Here is a 19788-nt window from a genome sequence, read left to right as displayed (position 1 = left end):
TAAAGATGTAAAAGAAAACTAAATCTGTGAGGGAAGAGACTATTCTGCACTAAGTTAACACTTAAAAATAAAAGTAAGCAAAAAGGTTTCAGCTTGATATTTAGATGAGACAGTCCACACTTTCAACTTTATGTTGAAGTATAAATCATACTTTCAAGGTTTCATTTAAAAAACAAATTAAACTAAACAGAAAATTAATGAAACAAAAAAATAAAAATAGTCTCTGTAAAAAATACACACTCACTTTGAAGTAATGGGACTTCAATAGGAAGTGACTGTCACCCTGTCATGTCATCTGAAACACACCTGCTCCATGTTGCAGCATTACCGCTGTGTTCCACTGTTAATACCAGTTCCTGTTCATGTCATTAACCTGTCATGTTTATTGTTCATGTTAGAGACATGCTTTCTGCAGCCTACAGTGTTTATCAGAGTGCGTACCAGCAGAACATGAGCGTCGACTGCAGCGCAGGGTGAAGAGAAGCCGGATGGCACCATGGCACACGGGGCCTGGTGCGGCTGCATCTCCACCCAGCTGTTCCCAAACATTTCTATTTCATGAGTCAGCACACCTGAAACAGAGAAAACGTTCAAACCAGTTGTTGAGTGTGGCTTCCTTTGACTTACAGCAAAGTGTGAACATTTAAAAGCAGCTCTTAAGTGATCATGAGCTCTCAAAGAAGAAGAAGCTAATCTCAGACATAGGGCACATCCCAAGTCTCTTATATGACCTCCAGGCCGAGCGAGGCTCGAGGACGTCCCAAGACTTTTATTCCTGCTCTGAGGAGCAAGGAGGCTGCTGGAGGAGCCATGGGTGAGGACACGAGAGACCATCCTTGGCAGTAGTTTTTTGTGGACCGACACAACCCTTTATCAGAAAGCAGTTGGTGACTGGCTGCTTCAGGTAAAGGACTGAAGGAAAGGACGTCTCATGTTTGTTTAAACATGTTTCCTCAATTCTCCACTCACATTTTTCTTCACATCTTATGTAGGTGGGACTAAGACAAGGAAAAGATGATAGTGGGGGACAATGGTTCCTGTAAGAGACGGGGGATGTACCCGGTGATTAACCCTAACAGTTATATTGTACATTCATCCTCTTTGGTTTATTTCACTGCATTTAGCTTGGAGACATTTGCCTGACTTAGAGAATTTATTACTGCAAACCACACTATTAAAGTTATGGTTTGACAATAGTTTGTCATCAACAAGTCTAAATGAAATGACTTGTTGGGCTCTTTAAGCACTGAAATTACTAGATTTGAATGTGTATAACTGAATGCCTCCAGGGCGCCACCCTTTGGACGTCTGGACTGCCTTGCTGAACCTGCTGCCACTGCGACCCAACACCGGATAAGTGGACGATAATGGATGGATAGATGAAATGCTATAACGACCATGTAGCCTTTCACTTTCCAACTAAATTTATGCTCATTTTAGCTCTGATGTCTAGACTGCTAATCTACTGCATGGCCATGTCACAGACAAAGCGATCCTACCATAGCTCGTCTTCAGGTCGTCCTGGACGTCTGCATTGAAGTTACCGCACAGGCCGCAGGTTCTGCCCACAAACTCTGGGCTGAGTTTGATGTAGACAGAGCCACTGCTTCCCTCCCAGGCCAGCGTGAAGCCGTGCTGCTGCGTCACCAGGACATACTGTGAGATCTGTTCCAGCTGCAGGTCATGGATGAGATGAGGCAGCTGCAAACTACATAAATTGACAGTGAATCCATAATGAGAACAGACACCATCATCTTTTCTATAAGCAACTCACGCTGGCTGAACTCTTTTCAACAGGGAGTACTATATACAGATCAGGGGTGGAACAGTTCACAGAATTAATATCACAATTTTGGGGTCAGTTTTTGATTCAGCTCAGTACATTTTTGCTGAAGGAGGGGGAAGGTAGTGCCAATTTCATGTTTTTCATTTATTTGGAAAAAAAGTTTAATGTTTGCCTTAAATTTTTGGTTAAAACCACAAGGAACATAAATACTTCTTCACTATCAAACACTTCCCAGGACCACCCCTTCTGTGCCTGCACCCACACACCCAACACAACCCTTCACCTACTCAGGCTAATTCAGGCTGTTAGCAAACAGTCACTAACACTAGCAAATGGTTTGAATGCTGTTCTGGCCAACAAACATTTCAAGTAGCTCACCAGGTAACTAGCCAGATGTCTGCTTCCTTTTTCGGACTAGCTTTTCTAAATCTTTCTGCTCTCCTTAGATTTGCCAGCCTAGATTTCAGGTCATTTTGCAACTTCTGTTGCTTTTCTCCACCGCTTTCCAAACTGTCCTTGTTCTTGAACCAGAATATCAATCTGCTGCTGCCACCTTGCCTTTACTAGCTCTGCAGCTGCTTTATTTCTACTCTCACAAACTCTAAACCTTTGCACCTTGTATTCATAAAGTACATCTCCCAAGTTCTCTAGCTTCTTCTCAGCTGTCTCTTTCATTGCTTCGAGAGTATCTGCCAGATCTGAATAACTGTTGCCCATATGCCCCTCTCACTAACTCTAGACCAGTTTACTTTGGCCTTTGACCTACGGCCCTTTCTTTCTTTGGCTGCCTCCTTTCACCACTCTCCTGACTCTGCTATTCGGTGCTACCTTCTGCTTCCTCCTCACTGGTAGGGATGCTGATACATTTCATACATGTGGAAAAAGAGCAGATCAAGCAGAGAGACTAAAAATAAATGCATTTTCATATCAAAGCATTTTGCATACATTGCTGACCTTTGGTCTTTGAAGGTCACGTTGGTGGCGTACAGCCGAACCTCGCCTTCCCATGGAAGGAAGAGGCTGACAGATCGTTGACACGTGTACAGGGCTGAGCCGCAGCTTGGGTCATTGTGGATCTGCATACAGCAAGATGCAACATTAAATTATTTCTGTCCATTCATTAGGAGGAGGTGCACAAACCAGAGCGGTGTCCTCACTGGCACCACACGGTGGGAGTTTTAATACTTCAGAATGCATATCAGCTTTTTCAAGATCATACTGGTGGATTTTCATGATTTCCCTCCACTGACTACAGCTAAAACATTTTTCAGTTCAAGTCACAAAGGAAACTTGGTTGACAAATAATCCATCACAGTAAACAGTGAATCACGTTTATCTTTCTGTCAGAGTGGTGATGTCACAGAGGTGAAACAGTCCTGGCTCTCTACTGCACTGAAGGACAGTCAGCTGCTAATGCAACTTTCAGTTTACAAGAATTCACATCTTTTTCAGCTGAGAGAGCATTTGTCTGATTCTTTATTAAAGAGATGACAAATGTCATTTTTAAGCAAACAATTTAAAAAACAACTGGTCAGTAGTTGAGTAAATCTACCTAGTTACATTCCACAAGTACTGTACTTAAGTAGAAGTTATTTGTACTTAATGAGCATTTTAATGTTATGCAGCTTTATAGTTGTACTCCACTACACGAAAACAAAGTACATTGTTTTACTTTCTTTAACTTTCTCTTCCTGTTCAGTAAAATCTATGCACCTCTAAATTTCATAAATATGGATTTATTAAGGGAATTATTTATACTTTTAAGGGTGGAGAAAATTTTCCAAGTTCTTAAGGTATGTAAGTATTTTTTAAACTTTGTATCACCTGCAAAATGCCCTGAAGCTACTGTAAAAAGCCTTTTCACAGGACAGTAATGCCACAAATTTACAATAATCTTATATCATATGATGCACTGCTATAGATTAACCTACTCAATAATACATGAAGGAACTACAGCAGTCAAATGCAGCATGACCACTAATAGCAGTGCCAGTGCAATACCAGTGATATCTCTCCAAAAATGAATACTTTTTCCTTTACTTTTGCCATTTTCTGAATTCCTGAGGCATTCAAACACATCTCACTTCCTTCTAATATGGTCAGTTCGCTTCATTTGCAGCAATGAAGTTTTGTAGTTCTTTTGCATTTGGATCTTTTCATATTCCCTGCTTGGCCTTCACAGACACAGCTACAGTGCCTGCTGTCTTTTTGGGGAACAAAGTTCTGGTCTGTTGCACAGTGGGTAATCACAGTATTTAATGGTAATTGGCTCTAATAACCAGATCACTGATCTTGAGAACAAAGCTTTTCCAGCTGAAACCTTCTGGGCAGCCTCTTGTCGGGAGGATTTATTTTGTCCTGGTGCATGAGTCTGAACTAACCTGAACGACGACGCTGGCTTGGCTGGTTTCCTCACAGTCCTTCAGCAAAGTGTACGTGCACCGACCCGGGAAGTAGTAGTAAAGGCCATCAAAGGTCTCAAAGTTGTACTGACCCCATGTCCTGCAGGTCATCTCTCTCTCGAAGCCAGGATTTGGAACTGGGCATATGAAGTGGAGGAGAGAAAAAGATAGAGGATTTTTCATAACTAAGGCACAATCTTAGAAATCTGTGTGAAGGTGAGTTTAGTTTCACTGAAAACATATACAGTCCACAATATATCTTAAATTAACTCAAATGGGTTCTAGAATGAAGAACATCAGGTGTGTTCTGAGGGTTTACCTGTCTGACATCTGTGCCCAGTGGCCTGATACAAGCTGCAGTCACATGACTCCGACTGGACGCACCGTCCTCCGTTCAGGCAGGGAAACACACACAGCTCTGCTGCAAGGATCAAATGTACAGTGACACTGTTGCTGCTCATCAAAGTAGAAACCAGTATTGATGAACAATTTTAAATCTGTTTTATTAGTGTTTCAATAAAACACCACTAACTAAGTACTTCACACAGAAGTAGGACTTAATTTTATTATCAATACATCTGACAATTACTTTAAAACAATTCAAGCAATTAACCTATTACCACAATTGTTGGCAATTTATTCTGTGTCACTGGACTAATTGATTAGTCAATGAATCTAGACTACTGGTTGGTTTCTGGGCGACTGGGAAATAATGAATGTGCTGTGTACTCTTATAGTAGGGGTCAAGAGGAACAACAGAATCTAACCAGGACGTTAACCCAGTGAACCATGCACTGAAACTGATGACTGAATTTGAGAACCAATACATCAGAAAGTTAAGCTCATTTTGCCATCCGTCTGCCCTACCCACTGTGATCAGCACCCATATGGCGTTCAGCGAGTGTTCCAGTCACTGAACGCACCACCACCAAACACCCGACAACAACTCCTCATCCTGCAGGAACAGCATCTGCTCAGTGGGCTTACAGCTTGTCTGTCCAGTCAGCCACGTCCCACACATACACAGGTAGCATCAAGGGGTTTTGGGGGATGGGGCGCACCAATGCATCAGATAAAAGCTGTTGTCCTTCTGTCCACCTGTGAGGGGGAAACTACAGTAGAGGGCTTTTTTGTCCCTCAGTTTAAAGTCATGTTACCCAATTTTCTGCTGCTTCCAAAATGGCATCAGGAGATAAAAGTTGTAACTTTGGACTTTGGACCTTTGTAGCCAGAAAAACCTGCACAGTGATGCTTTCCACCAATACAGCTGGTAAAGGTGGAGTTTTTTCAGGACAGTGAACTTGTTCACTTATTACCGTTCAGTACAGTGACACACATTGTATGCCAAACATTCGGTGCAGAGAACAGGGCACTGCTTCTATGGCATGTTGATATGGGTTCGTTCAACAGGCAGAAACTAGGTTTAGCAATTAATGTTGTCTAGTTTGTAGCCACAACCACAATTTCTTTGCTAATATTCATGAATTTTGTTCTTTATTTTGTGAGATACACATATTTGCTTCCTTGTCAAGAGTTAGATGACAGATAATAGAAAGCTAAGGTAAAACCAGAACTTTAAGGTTCTGCTCTAGAAGAAAGAAAACCTATTCAAAATCCCACTGACATCTGTAGCAATGCTAATATCTAAAGATGCAGAATTAGAATAGAATCTGTCAAAGGTTTGTCTCGTTTACGATTCAGATGTTAGGATAAGGACGGACGTTTTCTGAAAATCACTGGAACTATTTGTGTTTTTAGATGTATTTAACAGATCAAGCTCGGCAGAAGAGTCTGTGAGCAAACTGAGTCGTAGTTAGTTCAGACCAATCTGTAATAACAGCAGAACAAATTATGACACAGAAGAGAAGATTAGTGAGATTTTATGGGTAAAACCAAGTCCTGATGACGTAAGCACGTGTTGCTATGTTTGTAGATGTTTCATGGGACCTGTAGCTTTTACCTAAGTGATCATTTGACTTGGATAAGAGCATGAAGGTTTCAGTGTCTTTCAGCAGCTGCTGTTACTGGATGGAGATTTAGCTTCTGTTTATCTACCCCATCCACACAGATTACACAGGCCAGATTAACCACAAGGAAGGGTACAGGACAAAACCCTCTGGGCCCCTATTGACCTTTACTATACACAGCAATTTCAATATTTCCCAGAGGCACCCAGAAACCAGTACCCCACAGCCAAATTGATTATATGATTTACTGAACTGGCAACAATTAACTGTCGTCTTTTGAGCACGACTGCCAGAAATCATTGGTACCCACTTCTTAAATCTGAGTATCTACTAGTTTTCATACTTTTCTCTGACAGCAAACTCAGCTTAGTGATTTTTACTGTTCACCCAATAAAATGAAACAACAGGCTTCATGGAATGAGGATGTCAATTCTTCAATACCCACTGCTTATATTTGACACCAGTTTTAGATTTACCTGGAATCCTATGAAATGACGACCTCAAGGCTTCCTTTGCCTGCCTGCTGAGCAGTGAAATATCAAATGGACGCTCATCTGGTGAAAAGGCTCTGCTGACCAGGAGCGCTGAACCAGATGATGATCGGTTTGATTGGTCAGGTGGTGCTGAATCTGACAGTGAGTGGCTATTAGATTTTGCGCTGGCTATGAATTGATTAAGTGGTATTAAAGTGACTGGTGATTGAGTAGAAGATGCTGAGGTGAGTGAGGATTTCTTTAATGTTTTTGAGCCGATTGTTGACTGGTTCAGTGGTGCTAGGCTGGATGAAGACTGGCTGGGTTCTGCAACGCTGCCTGCTGAATGGCCAGAGAAGGTTGTGGCTGGTGCATTACTGGCTGATGACTGACTAACTGGCACTGTGCTGGTTGCTGAGTGGCTAGGTGGAACTTTCCTTGTTGGTGTTTGGGTGGCTGTTGTGCTGCTTGTTGAGGTTTTGGCTGATGCTGTGCTCTTTGATGACTGGCTGACTGGTCGTATGGTGGTTGATGATTGGCTGGAGGGTTCTGTATCTGATGGTGATTGAATAGACGGTGCTGTACTATGTTGTGATGGACTAGTTGGTGCGCTGGTTGTTAACTGACTGGATATTGCTGGGCTAGTTGATGGTGTTAGGTTTGTTGGTGACTGTCTGGTTGTTGTGCTGGCTGGTCTGGATGATACTGTTCTTAAAGGTGTTTGACTAGATGGTGCGGTGGTTGCAGATGATTGGTCAGAGCTGTAAATCAGTGTACTCTCAGCACCGGAGGATGTCAGGTTGGACACAGCGGTCTGACTGACCAAAGAATGACCGGAAGAAGATGCGTTGGCTCCTAATGCAGCAGCTGCCGTCTGGAGTTCCTTCAAGGAGAGAATCAGTGTCAACATGTATTTCATGCATATCTGCAGCCACTCAGTCCTGCTCCTGCTGAGTGATGTTCCAGAGCTTTATGCATTAAATCTGACCTTTTTCATACTGGGCCTTGACACTGTTTGGCAAAGAGAGCAAAGAGTCAATTTCAGGAACCTAAATTAAGCCCTTGAACCGCGGTCTGATTCATTTAATTAACTCTGTGTTATTAATATAATGTCAATCAAATCCAGAAAAACAAGTTCAGCTCTCGGGTGACAGATTAATAAAGTTGTGATTAAAGAGTAGGAAGTCTAAAGCTTTCACAACTCCCAGAATTCCTCCCAGAATCACATAGGTTGTTGCCAAACCGAGTCCTGACTGGTGAGCATGGAAACAAGGGAGCGCTGGGAAAGGAAGAGGTTTGAGAGAAAAGACCTGTCATCCAGCCTTCATCAGTGAGTCCTCTGTGACTTCCAACACAGCTTTCCCATCATCCAGGTCGACAGCCCCGCCCTATGTCTTTGCACCACCTCCCCCAGTCTGTTCCCAGTCTGGATGATCTTTGTTGTACCAGATATGCAGTGAGAGGATGTTTACCGACTAGTCTGCTGAAACTGAATTTACCTTATGGTGCTGCAGACAATAAAAAATTTAGAAAATAGGTTCAGAAGAATAAAACTCTAGGGGGAACTCACATTTTGATGGTCACATTGGACAGAAAATATAAAGTTTTGGTTTAAAAAATACTGGTACTAGCACTGTAAGTGCTGATACCTGAGCCAAGTATTTCATCTCAAAGAGCAGGAACAAAGCACATGGCAAGGGCAAGGGGTAGGGGGTATGAGGGGTGTGCGACTGAATTATTAATCGCTGGTCAGTACCAGAGATATCAAAAACAGAGCGGGTCAAACATGAACACAGCAGAGCACCAACCCAGAATTCACAATGTCCTGACTCAGCTAGGAGTGAGCCATCATGTGTTCAGATCTGTCATGAGCTCTCCTCTCTAGACCGTGACCTCTGACCTGTGCTACTATTTGCGTTCTTCATTTAGCCCCTGTAGTTCAGACCAGATTCTCACTTAAAGAGAAGCTGAACAAAAGGTGGGCAGAGGCTCTGACAGAGTAAGAGCGAGACAACAGTGCAGCTATTGTGTATTTCTGCTGAAAGTGTGAGCAATTTTACCTTTACATGTTACAGTGCACATTTTTCCGATCTCATGGGAAATTTGCACATTTTTGCACAGAAATACTCAAAGGCACTGGACTTGCATTTCTATCTGATATGAAACTATGCAGGTTGTTCATTGTGACATTTTTACAATAAAAACAAAACCATAGCTCTAAAAATCCACAGTAATATCAGTTAATGATCTGCATGTATAACAGTACCATCCCAAATATCGTATCGTATTGTATATGTAATATTTACATCATTCAGGATATTTAAATTGCATAAGTAATATTTTACTATATATGTGCTATACATATTTTGTCTCCCTATATACACTTGTGAGCAAAAACTGAAAATATTGGACATTTTCACTGGAAATTCTGGAACACTGGGAATAATTGATTGGAATAACAGGTGCTTGTTTGTGCTTTTCTTTTCTCCAGCTCAGTGTTTTGGTGTGAGTGTTTTTTTTTTTTTTTTTTTCTCTGGCTGTGTTTGCCACCTGAAGCAGCTCCATCAGCCTCAGTGATCAATGCTGATGCCTACCTGCTCTCCCTGGGAAGCGGTGTCCCATTTCTGCTGCTTTATCCTGCTGCTCCTGCTGCTGGGACACAGAGAACAAGGACAGGCTTGTTCCTGCTGCAGTTACACCCCCGACACCACAAACCCACCACCAACCAGGAACCAACCAAACCACCAAACTGCCTGCTACCACGGTCAAAACAGGAACTGGGTTACAACCTACCGTCATGGACATTAGCAATTAATCTGCCACTTATCAACTTAATCAACCGAAGTGTCACAAAACAGCGATAAATGTCCTGCGCGACTTTTGAAAGCCCAACTTCAAATATTCTGCTTACTTGGTTTGTACATCTAACAGTCCAAAGGGCTTTTTAAACCATAAAAGGACGTTTTTTAAAGTAAATATTCACATTTGAGAAGCAACGGCCAGCGAACTTTTAGCAATTTTGCGGAAGGAACACTTACTAATAATTGTCCTGTCAGTTGACTAATTGATTAACCAACCAACCGATCAGTCATTTCAGCCCCAGTTACAACAATCACAGGCTTTAGATTTTACTATTATTATTTCAAAATTGTATCAACTGTATGCTATTGGAATAAAACAGTAGTGTAGAACTGGTGCCGTTTAAAGGCTGGTCACAGCAGATACTGGTGTCATTTGGTTTTCTCTTCTCTGCACTACAAGAAATTCATAAATATTTAATTCAGAAATAAAAACAATCAAAAAGTACTTTTGAAAGCTCTCACACTGTTTTTATGTACTGAATCTAAATGTTTGCACAGTACTATATAGGCTAGTCTATATAAAATATAATGCAAATAACAGCAAACTAGAACATGATAAACTAAACAACACAGTGCAACTGAAATATAAACAATAACTCACTTATTAAATTCGTCCCGGTTTGAAACGTTCGCTCTCTCAACAGACCAGGAAAGACGAGCTGAAATCAAGGAACATAAAATATTAAATAAAGAAAAACTGAAAAACGCAGTGACTCCACTAAAAGGAGACCAACTGGAAAACAAATGTGGGATTTAGTCTCTTCTCATCTCCTTCGACTCTTGCTACTAGGAATGGAACAACATCCTTTATTTCCCACTTCAGAAATCTTCATTTCCCTGTGGTACCAATAAGTGATGTTGACTCACCTTGATAAATTAGAATAAAATACAACGACAACAAGTGAAAAAGCCTGTTCCAGCTACGCCTTAAATAGGGATCCATTCGTGTTACGCCGATCCGCAGTCAGTCGAGTCTGGACAGCATCACCTGATGAAATCCCTCCGGCCGGACTCCCGCTGCTCCCTGCGCTGCTCCATCCAGCTCATCCCCGAGAGGCATGGCGCGCGCCTCAAGAACCGCCGCACCTGCTCATTTGCATAAAATATGCGCAGGTGGGCGGGGCTAATCTAGGGACCCGGGATTTGGTGCTTTTAGTTCATTAGAAAACAGAGACAACATTGTGCAGAGGAAGTTTGATTTGGGAATTCCAAGTTTAATCCACTATATTATATAGTACTCCGATTGTTCACTTATGTCAATATAGCAAAGGTCACATTGTAAAAGTACTGTATTTAAAAGCACAAAAATTATTTCAAAATACTTACAATTACCAAAAGTACAAGTATGGCATATTTCACACTAATGTATATCATATTATTGGATTATAACTAGATCTACATCTAATGTTGCAGCTGGTAAAGGTGGAGCTGATGTTATAATCTGAAGTATTTCACATACTGAGGGGTGACTTTCCTAGGGGGAAGTCTTATGCGCGCACGCGCGCACACACACACACACACACACACACAGACAGAGAGAGAGAGAGAGAGAGAGAGAGAGAGCCCCCGCAGTCACATTCAACAGGTGTTCAACACACCCGGCCAATAAAGCTGATTCTGATTCTCTTGTTTGTTTTTTCACTAATCTAAAAATGAAAGTTATCTAGTATATGTAGTGGAGGGAAAAGTAGAATTTTTGCCTCTAAAATATAGTGAAGTCAAAGTATGAAGTAGCAGAAACTGAAAACACACAAATGGTATACCTGAAAGTATTTATGTAAAGTGCTTGAGTAAATGTTACCTTCCACCATTGCAAAACAGCAAACTGTGAATTGGTTTTGCTGATCAGAATAAGTCTAAAACCTAACGTGTGCACATCAGAGCTGCACTTACCTTGGTCTGACGGCTTGAACTGTGAGAATAGCGCCCCCGTGTGGTCCACAGTCAGTGGAGTCTCAGCACAACGTGAAGGGTGAAGTAACTACTTCTACTACAGTACTGTACTTGGGTATAATTTTGAAGTAAATCTGCTTTAAGCACAGCCGTGTTTACTTTTAGTCACACAATCACCTTTGAAGGTACGATACATTTGTTCCCTGCAAAAAACACGTCATTTTATTCTACAGCTGAGTCTCATTTTCTCAAAAAGTTAAGCTCCATTAGTGCAGCCAGAATATTTCAATCTGTTTTCAATGTAAATCAATTTCTACTTTCTGAAATAAGGCTTCCTTTTATTTACTTCCATCACAGCAGCACACCACCTGGATCTTGTTTCAGGATAGTTTTTTTTTTTTTTGACAGGTTCTAGTAATACTGACACCAACTTATCTCACTTGAGAAAATTGCTTTAGGACCAGACTACAAACAGAACTGTGGGGGTTTTGCGCTGTTAACAGACTGAACTAACTGCTTTACTCCAACTATCCGCAGCTAACAGATTTACATTAAAAACATAAGAAAAAGATTTTGCTTTACTCGCGGCACTTTTTCCTCTACTGACACCCACGGGCCAAAATGTTACCTGCAAAAAACACATGCAGGCATCACACACACACCATTTGCATTGTTGACACAACAGTGTGACTCCTGGGGGCCAATGTTTCAGTCTGGTTCCATTAGGAATTCAAATATTTATAGACAAACTATTTCCAGAAAAAGTTGTTTCAGAGTGAGATCCTTAACTTGGCTTCCATTTTGTAAAATGGCCGCTCCTCTGGGTTCACACTGTGAGGGCCCATGTCGAACACCTGACAGGAAACACAAACCTCAGGAGCAGAACCTGTGTTACTGCTGAGGTGGCCCCACTAGCTTGTATTTTCATCTGAAAGCCTGGTTTTCAGCAGAGGAAACACTTCCTGTGCCTGTCTGGGGTCCTCAGAGACCCTAACAGGCTTTGTGTGGCCCTGCAGAGGGGTGTCTGCTTTCATAAATGGAAACAGGAGCAGGAGGAGAGAGGGGGGAGAACGGAGGCAGGTTCTAGAAGGAAACATGGGCATCTTATTTCACACACAACCTTTCCTTCAGCCCAATAACCACATGGCCATGAAAGCCTCCTTCTGAAGTCCACAAGCTTTGTGCCCAATCATACACACATGCACTCTACTGGAAACCTGGTGCCTGCTTTGTGCCCTGCAGACTGCTCATTAAAGGTCCTCAGAATTACAGATTTTCCAAAGATTTAGGCATTTCTACAAGAAACTAGATGATGCAGCAGGACTAACAGCACAAGTCTGATGTTATCGTATCTCAGTGACTTCTCTAATGTATTTGCAGCACTCACCCTGAGCCCACTGGCTTCTACAGGTCTCATGCTTGCTGCTTTGCGAGACTGTGCTTATGCACAAGTTGCTTTGTGCTACATGTTCATGAAAACAACGCTAACATGCCTAACAGTTAGTTGGCATGTTTACCATGTCCACCATTTTAGTGTAACATGTAACAATATTTCTTCATTAGTAATTAGCTACAACTGAAGTGAAGGAGAATGGCGCCATGAACCAAAGCACTGAACATTTTAATTTTGACCTGCAGATGGTGCTAGAAAAATTCTCAAGACCTCCAGTTACTTCAGCTCCTCCTGCAGGCGACATGAATGTCTGTGGAGCTGCTGTATTGTACTGCATTATACTGACAGGTGTTCCTATTATTTTGTTGTTCCATTTCTGTCAGCAATGTTAGGCTAAATGACAGAAACAGCTCTCTGTAAAATGGAGTACAGTTTACCAGCAGCACAGCCTCCAAAATGACCATACAGTTGAGTCAACAGCTCTGATACAGTTCATGGAGCAGGATTTATTGAAGGACTCTAGGATTAGTTTTAACTAAGTGTACCTAATAAACTGGCAACTGAATGCAAGCTTTTTTCTACCAGTGTTAAGATTCCAAATTCAATTTTGTTTGGAGTGCCAGCCAAGGCAGGAAACAACAGGATCAATGCAAATAGTTACAAGTGACATCTTTAACCTGTTGGCATCATCCATCCAAACCTCAAGAAACCTGTCCTGGCACGTGACCGATACAAACGCACAAGTAGGTCAACAACAGAACAAAGGCAGGGGCAAAGGAACACAATCACTGTAAGGAAACTTCTAACATGTCAGACACATTCACATTAACTCCTGTCCTCACCTGCAAACAACTAACGGCAACAAAGAACCACCTCTCAAAGATCGCTAAGCCAACACTTTAACCAGATTCTTGTTTATGAATTCATAATGCTATTTGTGTGTACACAGGAGTGGAAAAACATACATAAAGCACCAGCTAATCTACAAGAAAGATGAGTCTTTTTGAACAAATGTGTTAGACAAAAAGCTGATTTAAGACATTCTTAAGATCAAGTTCATATTAATCGGCTAAATCAGGACTGACAGTTTCTGTATCAGAGCTTTTTAAAGTTAAAACCTGAATGGATCCATTCAGACTTTCAGATTCCTCTTGTTTGTCTTGAGTTTAGACTCCGTCTGAGCAGCTCGCCTCTTAGCGCTGAAACAGCAGTGGGACAAACAGTCCAAAACAGGAATGACTACAGAAGAGCTCGTCTTTTTATAGTCTGTACTCATTTAGAGTCCAGTGGTCAGTCCTTATTCAGCCTCAAGATGGTGCATCACAACTTGAAAAAAGGTTAAAACTTCTATCTACACATCAGGGAATTAAAAATGCAGCAGTATGTACACAGAGTTTGGTTCATAAAAGTTAAATCCACCCTTTGAAAGAAGACAGCCGTCAGAAAATATGAAACACTGGAATATGTACAGAGTGCCAAGACTTTCATACACAACTTGAAATTTCTTTTGTACCATTGCTCACCTGTTGCTTCTCTCAGAGCATCAGAAAACACAAGGACACTATCAACCAAACATACAGTACATATTTTGTATTTTTGTGTAGAAACCTATCATTAGATTTAAATTAGGTCCATACAAAGACACTGAGCCTCTGAGCTGGACAGGAGTCCCCATCAGAAACCCAATCATCTACAATCTGTTTCTATCCTTCAGGAAACTTTCACTGCTTTTAATTTCTGACTTTCGATGTTGGAATACCCCAGAAGTAAAACTACAGATTAACAGGGAGATCCGTGTTGTGTTCAGTGTGTGTGTGTGTGTGTGTGTGTGTGTGTGTGTGTGTGAGCATGAACTCAGGTGGTCTTTGGATACAGAGTCCTGCACGCTGCCTGGCGTGCTATGTTATCTGGGCCGGTGGTTGGCGAGAAGGAAGTCCTTGTCTATGCAGCTGAGGCAAAGTCTGAGGTTCCTGAGTGAGCCGCCGGCGGAGTAGAACGCCCAGACGCCCATCAGGAACATGATGATGTAGGTGGGAACCAGACTGCCAACGTACTCTGGGTTCTGGAAGGTCTGCAGTAGAAGGAACAGAAATTAATGCAATAGAGGAATCTACATTAATATACGACCTTTGCTTTGGCTTAATCTGATTATTTTTCAATTAATCATTAGTCTATTAAATGAAAAGAAAAAGAAAATAGTAAAAAAAAAAATTCACAAATGTCTTCTGTCCAAACAGTCTAAAGCCCAAAACTGTTAAATTTACAATGATGCAAAACAGAAAAAAAGCAACAAATCCTCACATTAGAGGTTTTTGCCTGATTGACTGAAACACTGCAGTAGTTAAATCTCTGTGGAAGAGCAGCAGTGTGTGCGGACTGCATTTTATTTGTCTTTTTGGTCCAGCACCTGAAAAAAGGTTTTTTGTTCCCTTTTCTTTTCGGAATTAGAGATCAAGCTATCAAGCTACTCTATTAATCATTTCAGTCTGGAGATTCTCATTCATCCAGATCACAGTACCCCCAGAGTACCAATGTTGGCAGCCAGACTTCAAGTCCAATTGACAACCTGAGCATTTTGGATACTAAATCATTTCACACGTCATTTTTACAGCTGTTATCACAATAGTTTGTTTCTGCAGTCACCAGTGTCAACTGTCAGCTCTACCCTTTGTTTTTCATATAACGCTATTTTCTGTCTTTACATAGACTTTAACACCCACCCAGCCATCGCCGCCCTGCACCCCACCATCAGCACCACTCACCAGACAGGAAACGACAAGATGGCTGATGACGACAGCAGCTACTGCCCACCAGCGCTGTTTCTCACAAGCGTCAAAGAAGACAACGCCCCAGAACATGTGGAGTAGGATGATGGCCATGGTCATAAAGGCTGAAAGAGCAAAGAAGATTGTTACACTGTAGTGTGAAGCACTGATTGTAGGATGGGATGGAGACAGACCGCTGCGGACGTGCTCCTCACACGCACACTAGAAAACATGATGGTGACCTCAGGACAGGAAGGAGAAGAGCTCATTTGTTTGTTGTGTTTGGCTGAACATAAAAAAGTAAAACATGACAGCTCAACTGGAACAGGTCCAAGGATGTGGAGGACATGACATACATATGACACATGGCACCTGTAATCTCCAGTAACGAGTGAGAAGCAGCAGCACAAGAAGCCCGGCAGCGGCCATCTGTACTTATCTAATGACATAAACACTAGCACGTTGTAAAGATATGAATCATTCCCACCAACAAAACAGAAATGCAGCATTTGTACTGGTTGAGGCTGCAGTGCTAAAACATGCTTGTTTCATCCGGACATGACATCACATCTTCTGTGACTGCAGTTATCCAGGAAATGAAAACACAAACACCCAAATGAAAAGGGTCACACTGTTGTTAACAGGTGTTTGATTGGTAGGAATTTTAGAGAGCACTGGTACCTGAGGACAGGAAGTAGTGCTGTGAGTCTCCGTGGATCCCCACTGTCCCCGGCCCCACAGAGTCAGCCAGGATGTTCACCACGGAGAACGCTCCACTCATGAAGCCGAAGCCGAGGCCAGAGACTGAGACAAGGCAACAACAGAGCTACATTTAATTCCACAGGTACATTTCACACTGAAGTCTCACTGATAACACAAGCAAGGCTGTAGTACCTGCAGATACCGGCTCATCATAATAACACGTTCAAACAATAAGAAACTGCAGAACAGACACTATAAAGATGTCTTTGAGGCGATTTAGACACAAAAACACAATTTCACACAATCTCTACACTGTTTGTTTGTTTTTTTTTACCATAAAGCTGTCACAAGTTTATTCTTGAACTGAAAAGTTATCTTGTTCAGCACATATCTTGGTCATAGTTCTATAATAACTATAATAATAAGAGATCACTATCAAATTATTTGTGTGTATTATGTGTTTATGTTAAAAGGGTACTCATCCATGTTAGGATTGTGCTTCTATGATGCTATACTGACAGAGGTGTTGTTTTGTCCACCCCATTTATGTCAGTCAGACTAGGGTACATAATCAGATGCATTACAGTACAGTTCAACAGCAGCAGAAACCACAGCCTCCAAAATGAATCAACACCTCACTAAAACAGTTTGAACACACACTGAGCATTATCACCTTTTTGAAGGAGGAATTATTGGAGGACTGTCAGAGTAAAGTGACGGTTTTAGCTTGGCGTACCTAATAAACAGCTGAGTGTAAATAATGACAAATGAAGTATAATCAGTGAATTATGCTACATGCAAACTCAGGTCTGTGTTTGAGCCTATATTTGTTAGCATTTTAAAAAATTAAGATTTTTAATTAAGAATTTGCTCTCAGTCATTTTTGTCTGCAATTTACCCACGGATGAGCTGCCAACTAGCTCTGAAATACCTGCCCCTTTCACCTCATGGTCCCTTCTCCGACTTAATCGTGGGTGAACAAGCATGTAACACTCATGTGAAGTGCAGACTAACTGTACCATAGGCCAGCTGCCGTATGGAGATCGGCATGGTTTCCTCCTGGCTCAGAGCAAGGAGGCCCTCGTTCGCTTTCCTGCAGGAAAACACACACATCAGTGTTTTAGCTTCCCTGTGATGCTGTAAACAAACACAGTAAATATGTTTACCCCCCTTTAAGACCAGTTCTTTTATTGGTATTTGAAGAAACCAGGGATTGGGTTTAGCATACTGAGAAACTATAACAAACATTTTATAAAGAAAATAACTAATCAAATAATTACAAACAAAATTGGCAGCCCTAAATCTGCTAGTTGTTTCTGAATTACTGAGGTATTTGTTCTACAGCCTTATTGAACATGTAAGGTAACAAGTCTGAGCTTGCTGGACAGCAGTGTTTCAATTTTTGATACTCAATTTGCCAGTTTACCAAGGTGTCTGTGACAACAAGTTAAATGGGTTCAGTTCAAAGATGAGTGGAGATTTAAGTAAATTCAGACCAAACTAAGTAGTCATGCTGGAAAAACTCCAAACAAAGGGTGCAATACAGGTGAAAAACAACCATTGACTATTTTCAGACTAAATATTATAAGGAAGATCAGTCAGTGTTACAGCACAGACTGTGTGTAAACTGTCAGGTGGCTGTGAATGTTGTGGCTCAGACTTACTTCAGCAGCTTATAATAAGCGAAGCGGAAGGTTTCCTGCAGCAGGACGGACAGCACCACGCCGAAGATGAGGAGACCTTTCTGCTGCGCTGCACTGTCCTTGTTACTGATCTGAACTGAGATGAACCACACCAGAGAGGACAGCAGCAGAGACACCAGCCAGAAGAACGCTCTGAGGAAAAAGAAGAAACACATATCAGCAGGCAGGTGTGACATTAATTTAATTATGGTACCTGTGGGGATTCCTAAACATATTCTTTTTGTTTGATTCGGTCCATTAACTATGAGTTATATATCCATTTCCTAACATTTTGTGTAATTAAGCCTGCCAGCCTCACAAATGGCTGTGAATGTGGATGTAGACCACTGCATTCTATGATAGCAACCTGAACATGATTTTTACTGAAACTTGGCTGGACAATACTATCCACTATCCTGGACGAAGGTATTGTGTTAGCGAGCCGTACCTAAGCTCCAGAACAGCTGACTCGAGGAAGAAAGTGGGAGGAGGACTATGCACATGCTGTACATTAACAATGCGTGGTGCACGAACAAAGTGTTCACTGACAAACAGTGCTGCCCCGACGTGGAGTTTCTGTTGGTAAAGTGCAGACCCTTTTATCTACTGAGAGAACTCACAGCTGTTTACATCTGTGCTGTGTATGTTCCCCCCGACGCCAATCCAAAGGCAGCACTGGGGCAACTGCACGATCGCACCTGTGCCTGACTGACCACCCCTGGAAGCGTATGCATATGTTTACTTTATATTACCGTGGGCCTAGAGGAACGACATTTCAATCCACTGTGTGTCTGTGCATTCTGTGGAATGACAACAAAGCTTCTTGAATCAAGCACCACTACAGTTAGCAGGATGTGGAAGCTAACGCTAACACCACTAATGCCCATTAACACTAGTGTTACTGTTAACGTTAGCTAACGAAGCGGACGGCTAGCTAGCAGCATAGCGCTGGTAAAAATGTTTTTCCTCATTAAACACGATATTGGTGTCGGTGTCAGCCTACAGTAAAGAACATAACTTTGCTCTCGTCTTACTTTAATGAATATAAAATAAAGCTGTCACCCTGCTATGAGGAAAATGACCCTCAGCGGCTCCCGGGCGATGGTAAACAGGAACAGAGCGATGGCAGGGCCGAAGGCAATGAATGTGCAGCCGAAAAACACCGACGCCGTCATAGTGGCTCTTCGTGGGGAAGCTAGAGGCCAGCAGTGCGACTTAAAGTGCCTTTTCTTGCTCCTAAAAAGGGTGATTTATATAAGTTTGTCTTTAACTTGGACAAACCCTGGCCTCCTGTTGTCGTTAATCAAATAGTTCCTGTGCCTCCACCAGTGTATGACATCATTTCTTCTCACGTGACCAATAAAAAAAAAAAAAAAACCTTTATTGCCAAGGGAAATAAAGACATGAACCACATTTACAGCATTATTTATTCCACTTTTTCACAACAGCTATTTTAAAAACATCAAAATGAATTATTATTATAAATTACTGTTGACCATGACTGGTCAAACAGCTGCGTTGTCACATCTCAACTACAACAAACACAACATTAAAGAGCACAAAATGGACAGATGACAACATCTGTCCCAGGGTTCATTACTCCCAGTTTAAAACATACTTTGAAAAAGCACAGCTATAAAAATTTAGGCTATGAGTCATGATGTTTCTGTAACAGAAATAAATATTCATGTGAACTGAACTATTACCTGGCCCCGTCCTTGTTAATAATCATATGATCAGGTTTCTCACAGCTTTCATTGTATGTGAAGGGACACATAATCACTGATAAACCTGTTGAACTCAGTGGTGTGTGTACACATACTTCCTTGTAGATTTAGCCCAGTAAGCCCTACTGATGAAGTGG

General features: G+C 41.7%; 2 protein-coding genes across 2 annotated transcripts in view; both read right to left on the bottom strand.

Moving 5' to 3' along the window:
• LOC109952994 (otogelin-like) overlaps positions 1-10490 on the bottom strand; it is a 28138-nt gene extending 17648 nt beyond the window's left edge. Inside the window, exons 1-9 of the mRNA XM_020588331.1 lie at positions 10357-10490; positions 10091-10148; positions 9223-9280; positions 6632-7511; positions 4508-4609; positions 4168-4325; positions 2741-2862; positions 1500-1708; positions 442-572 (exon numbers count right to left, since the gene is read on the bottom strand). Of these exons, the coding sequence (XP_020443987.1) occupies positions 442-572; positions 1500-1708; positions 2741-2862; positions 4168-4325; positions 4508-4609; positions 6632-7511; positions 9223-9280; positions 10091-10148; positions 10357-10432 (1794 nt within the window). The 5' untranslated portion in view covers positions 10433-10490. The remainder of the gene's footprint in view (positions 1-441; positions 573-1499; positions 1709-2740; positions 2863-4167; positions 4326-4507; positions 4610-6631; positions 7512-9222; positions 9281-10090; positions 10149-10356) is intronic.
• A 2560-nt stretch (positions 10491-13050) lies between these two features.
• Positions 13051-19287, bottom strand: aph1b (APH1B gamma secretase subunit). The gene is made up of 6 exons (XM_020588334.1): positions 18987-19287; positions 17907-18077; positions 17262-17335; positions 16222-16344; positions 15538-15665; positions 13051-14846 (listed from the first exon to the last, which is right to left on the bottom strand). The coding sequence occupies exons 1-6, from the start codon at positions 19097-19099 to the stop codon at positions 14679-14681; spliced, it is 777 nt and encodes a 258-aa protein (XP_020443990.1). The 5' UTR covers positions 19100-19287; the 3' UTR covers positions 13051-14678.
• Positions 19288-19788: the final 501 nt, after the last annotated feature.

Source organism: Monopterus albus, unplaced genomic scaffold, assembly GCF_001952655.1.
Source record: "Monopterus albus unplaced genomic scaffold, M_albus_1.0 scaffold528.1, whole genome shotgun sequence".
Classification (NCBI taxonomy): Eukaryota; Metazoa; Chordata; class Actinopteri; order Synbranchiformes; family Synbranchidae; genus Monopterus; species Monopterus albus.
The sequence above is the reverse complement of the archived record's forward strand: the minus strand, read 5'-3'. Positions and strand labels throughout refer to the sequence as shown.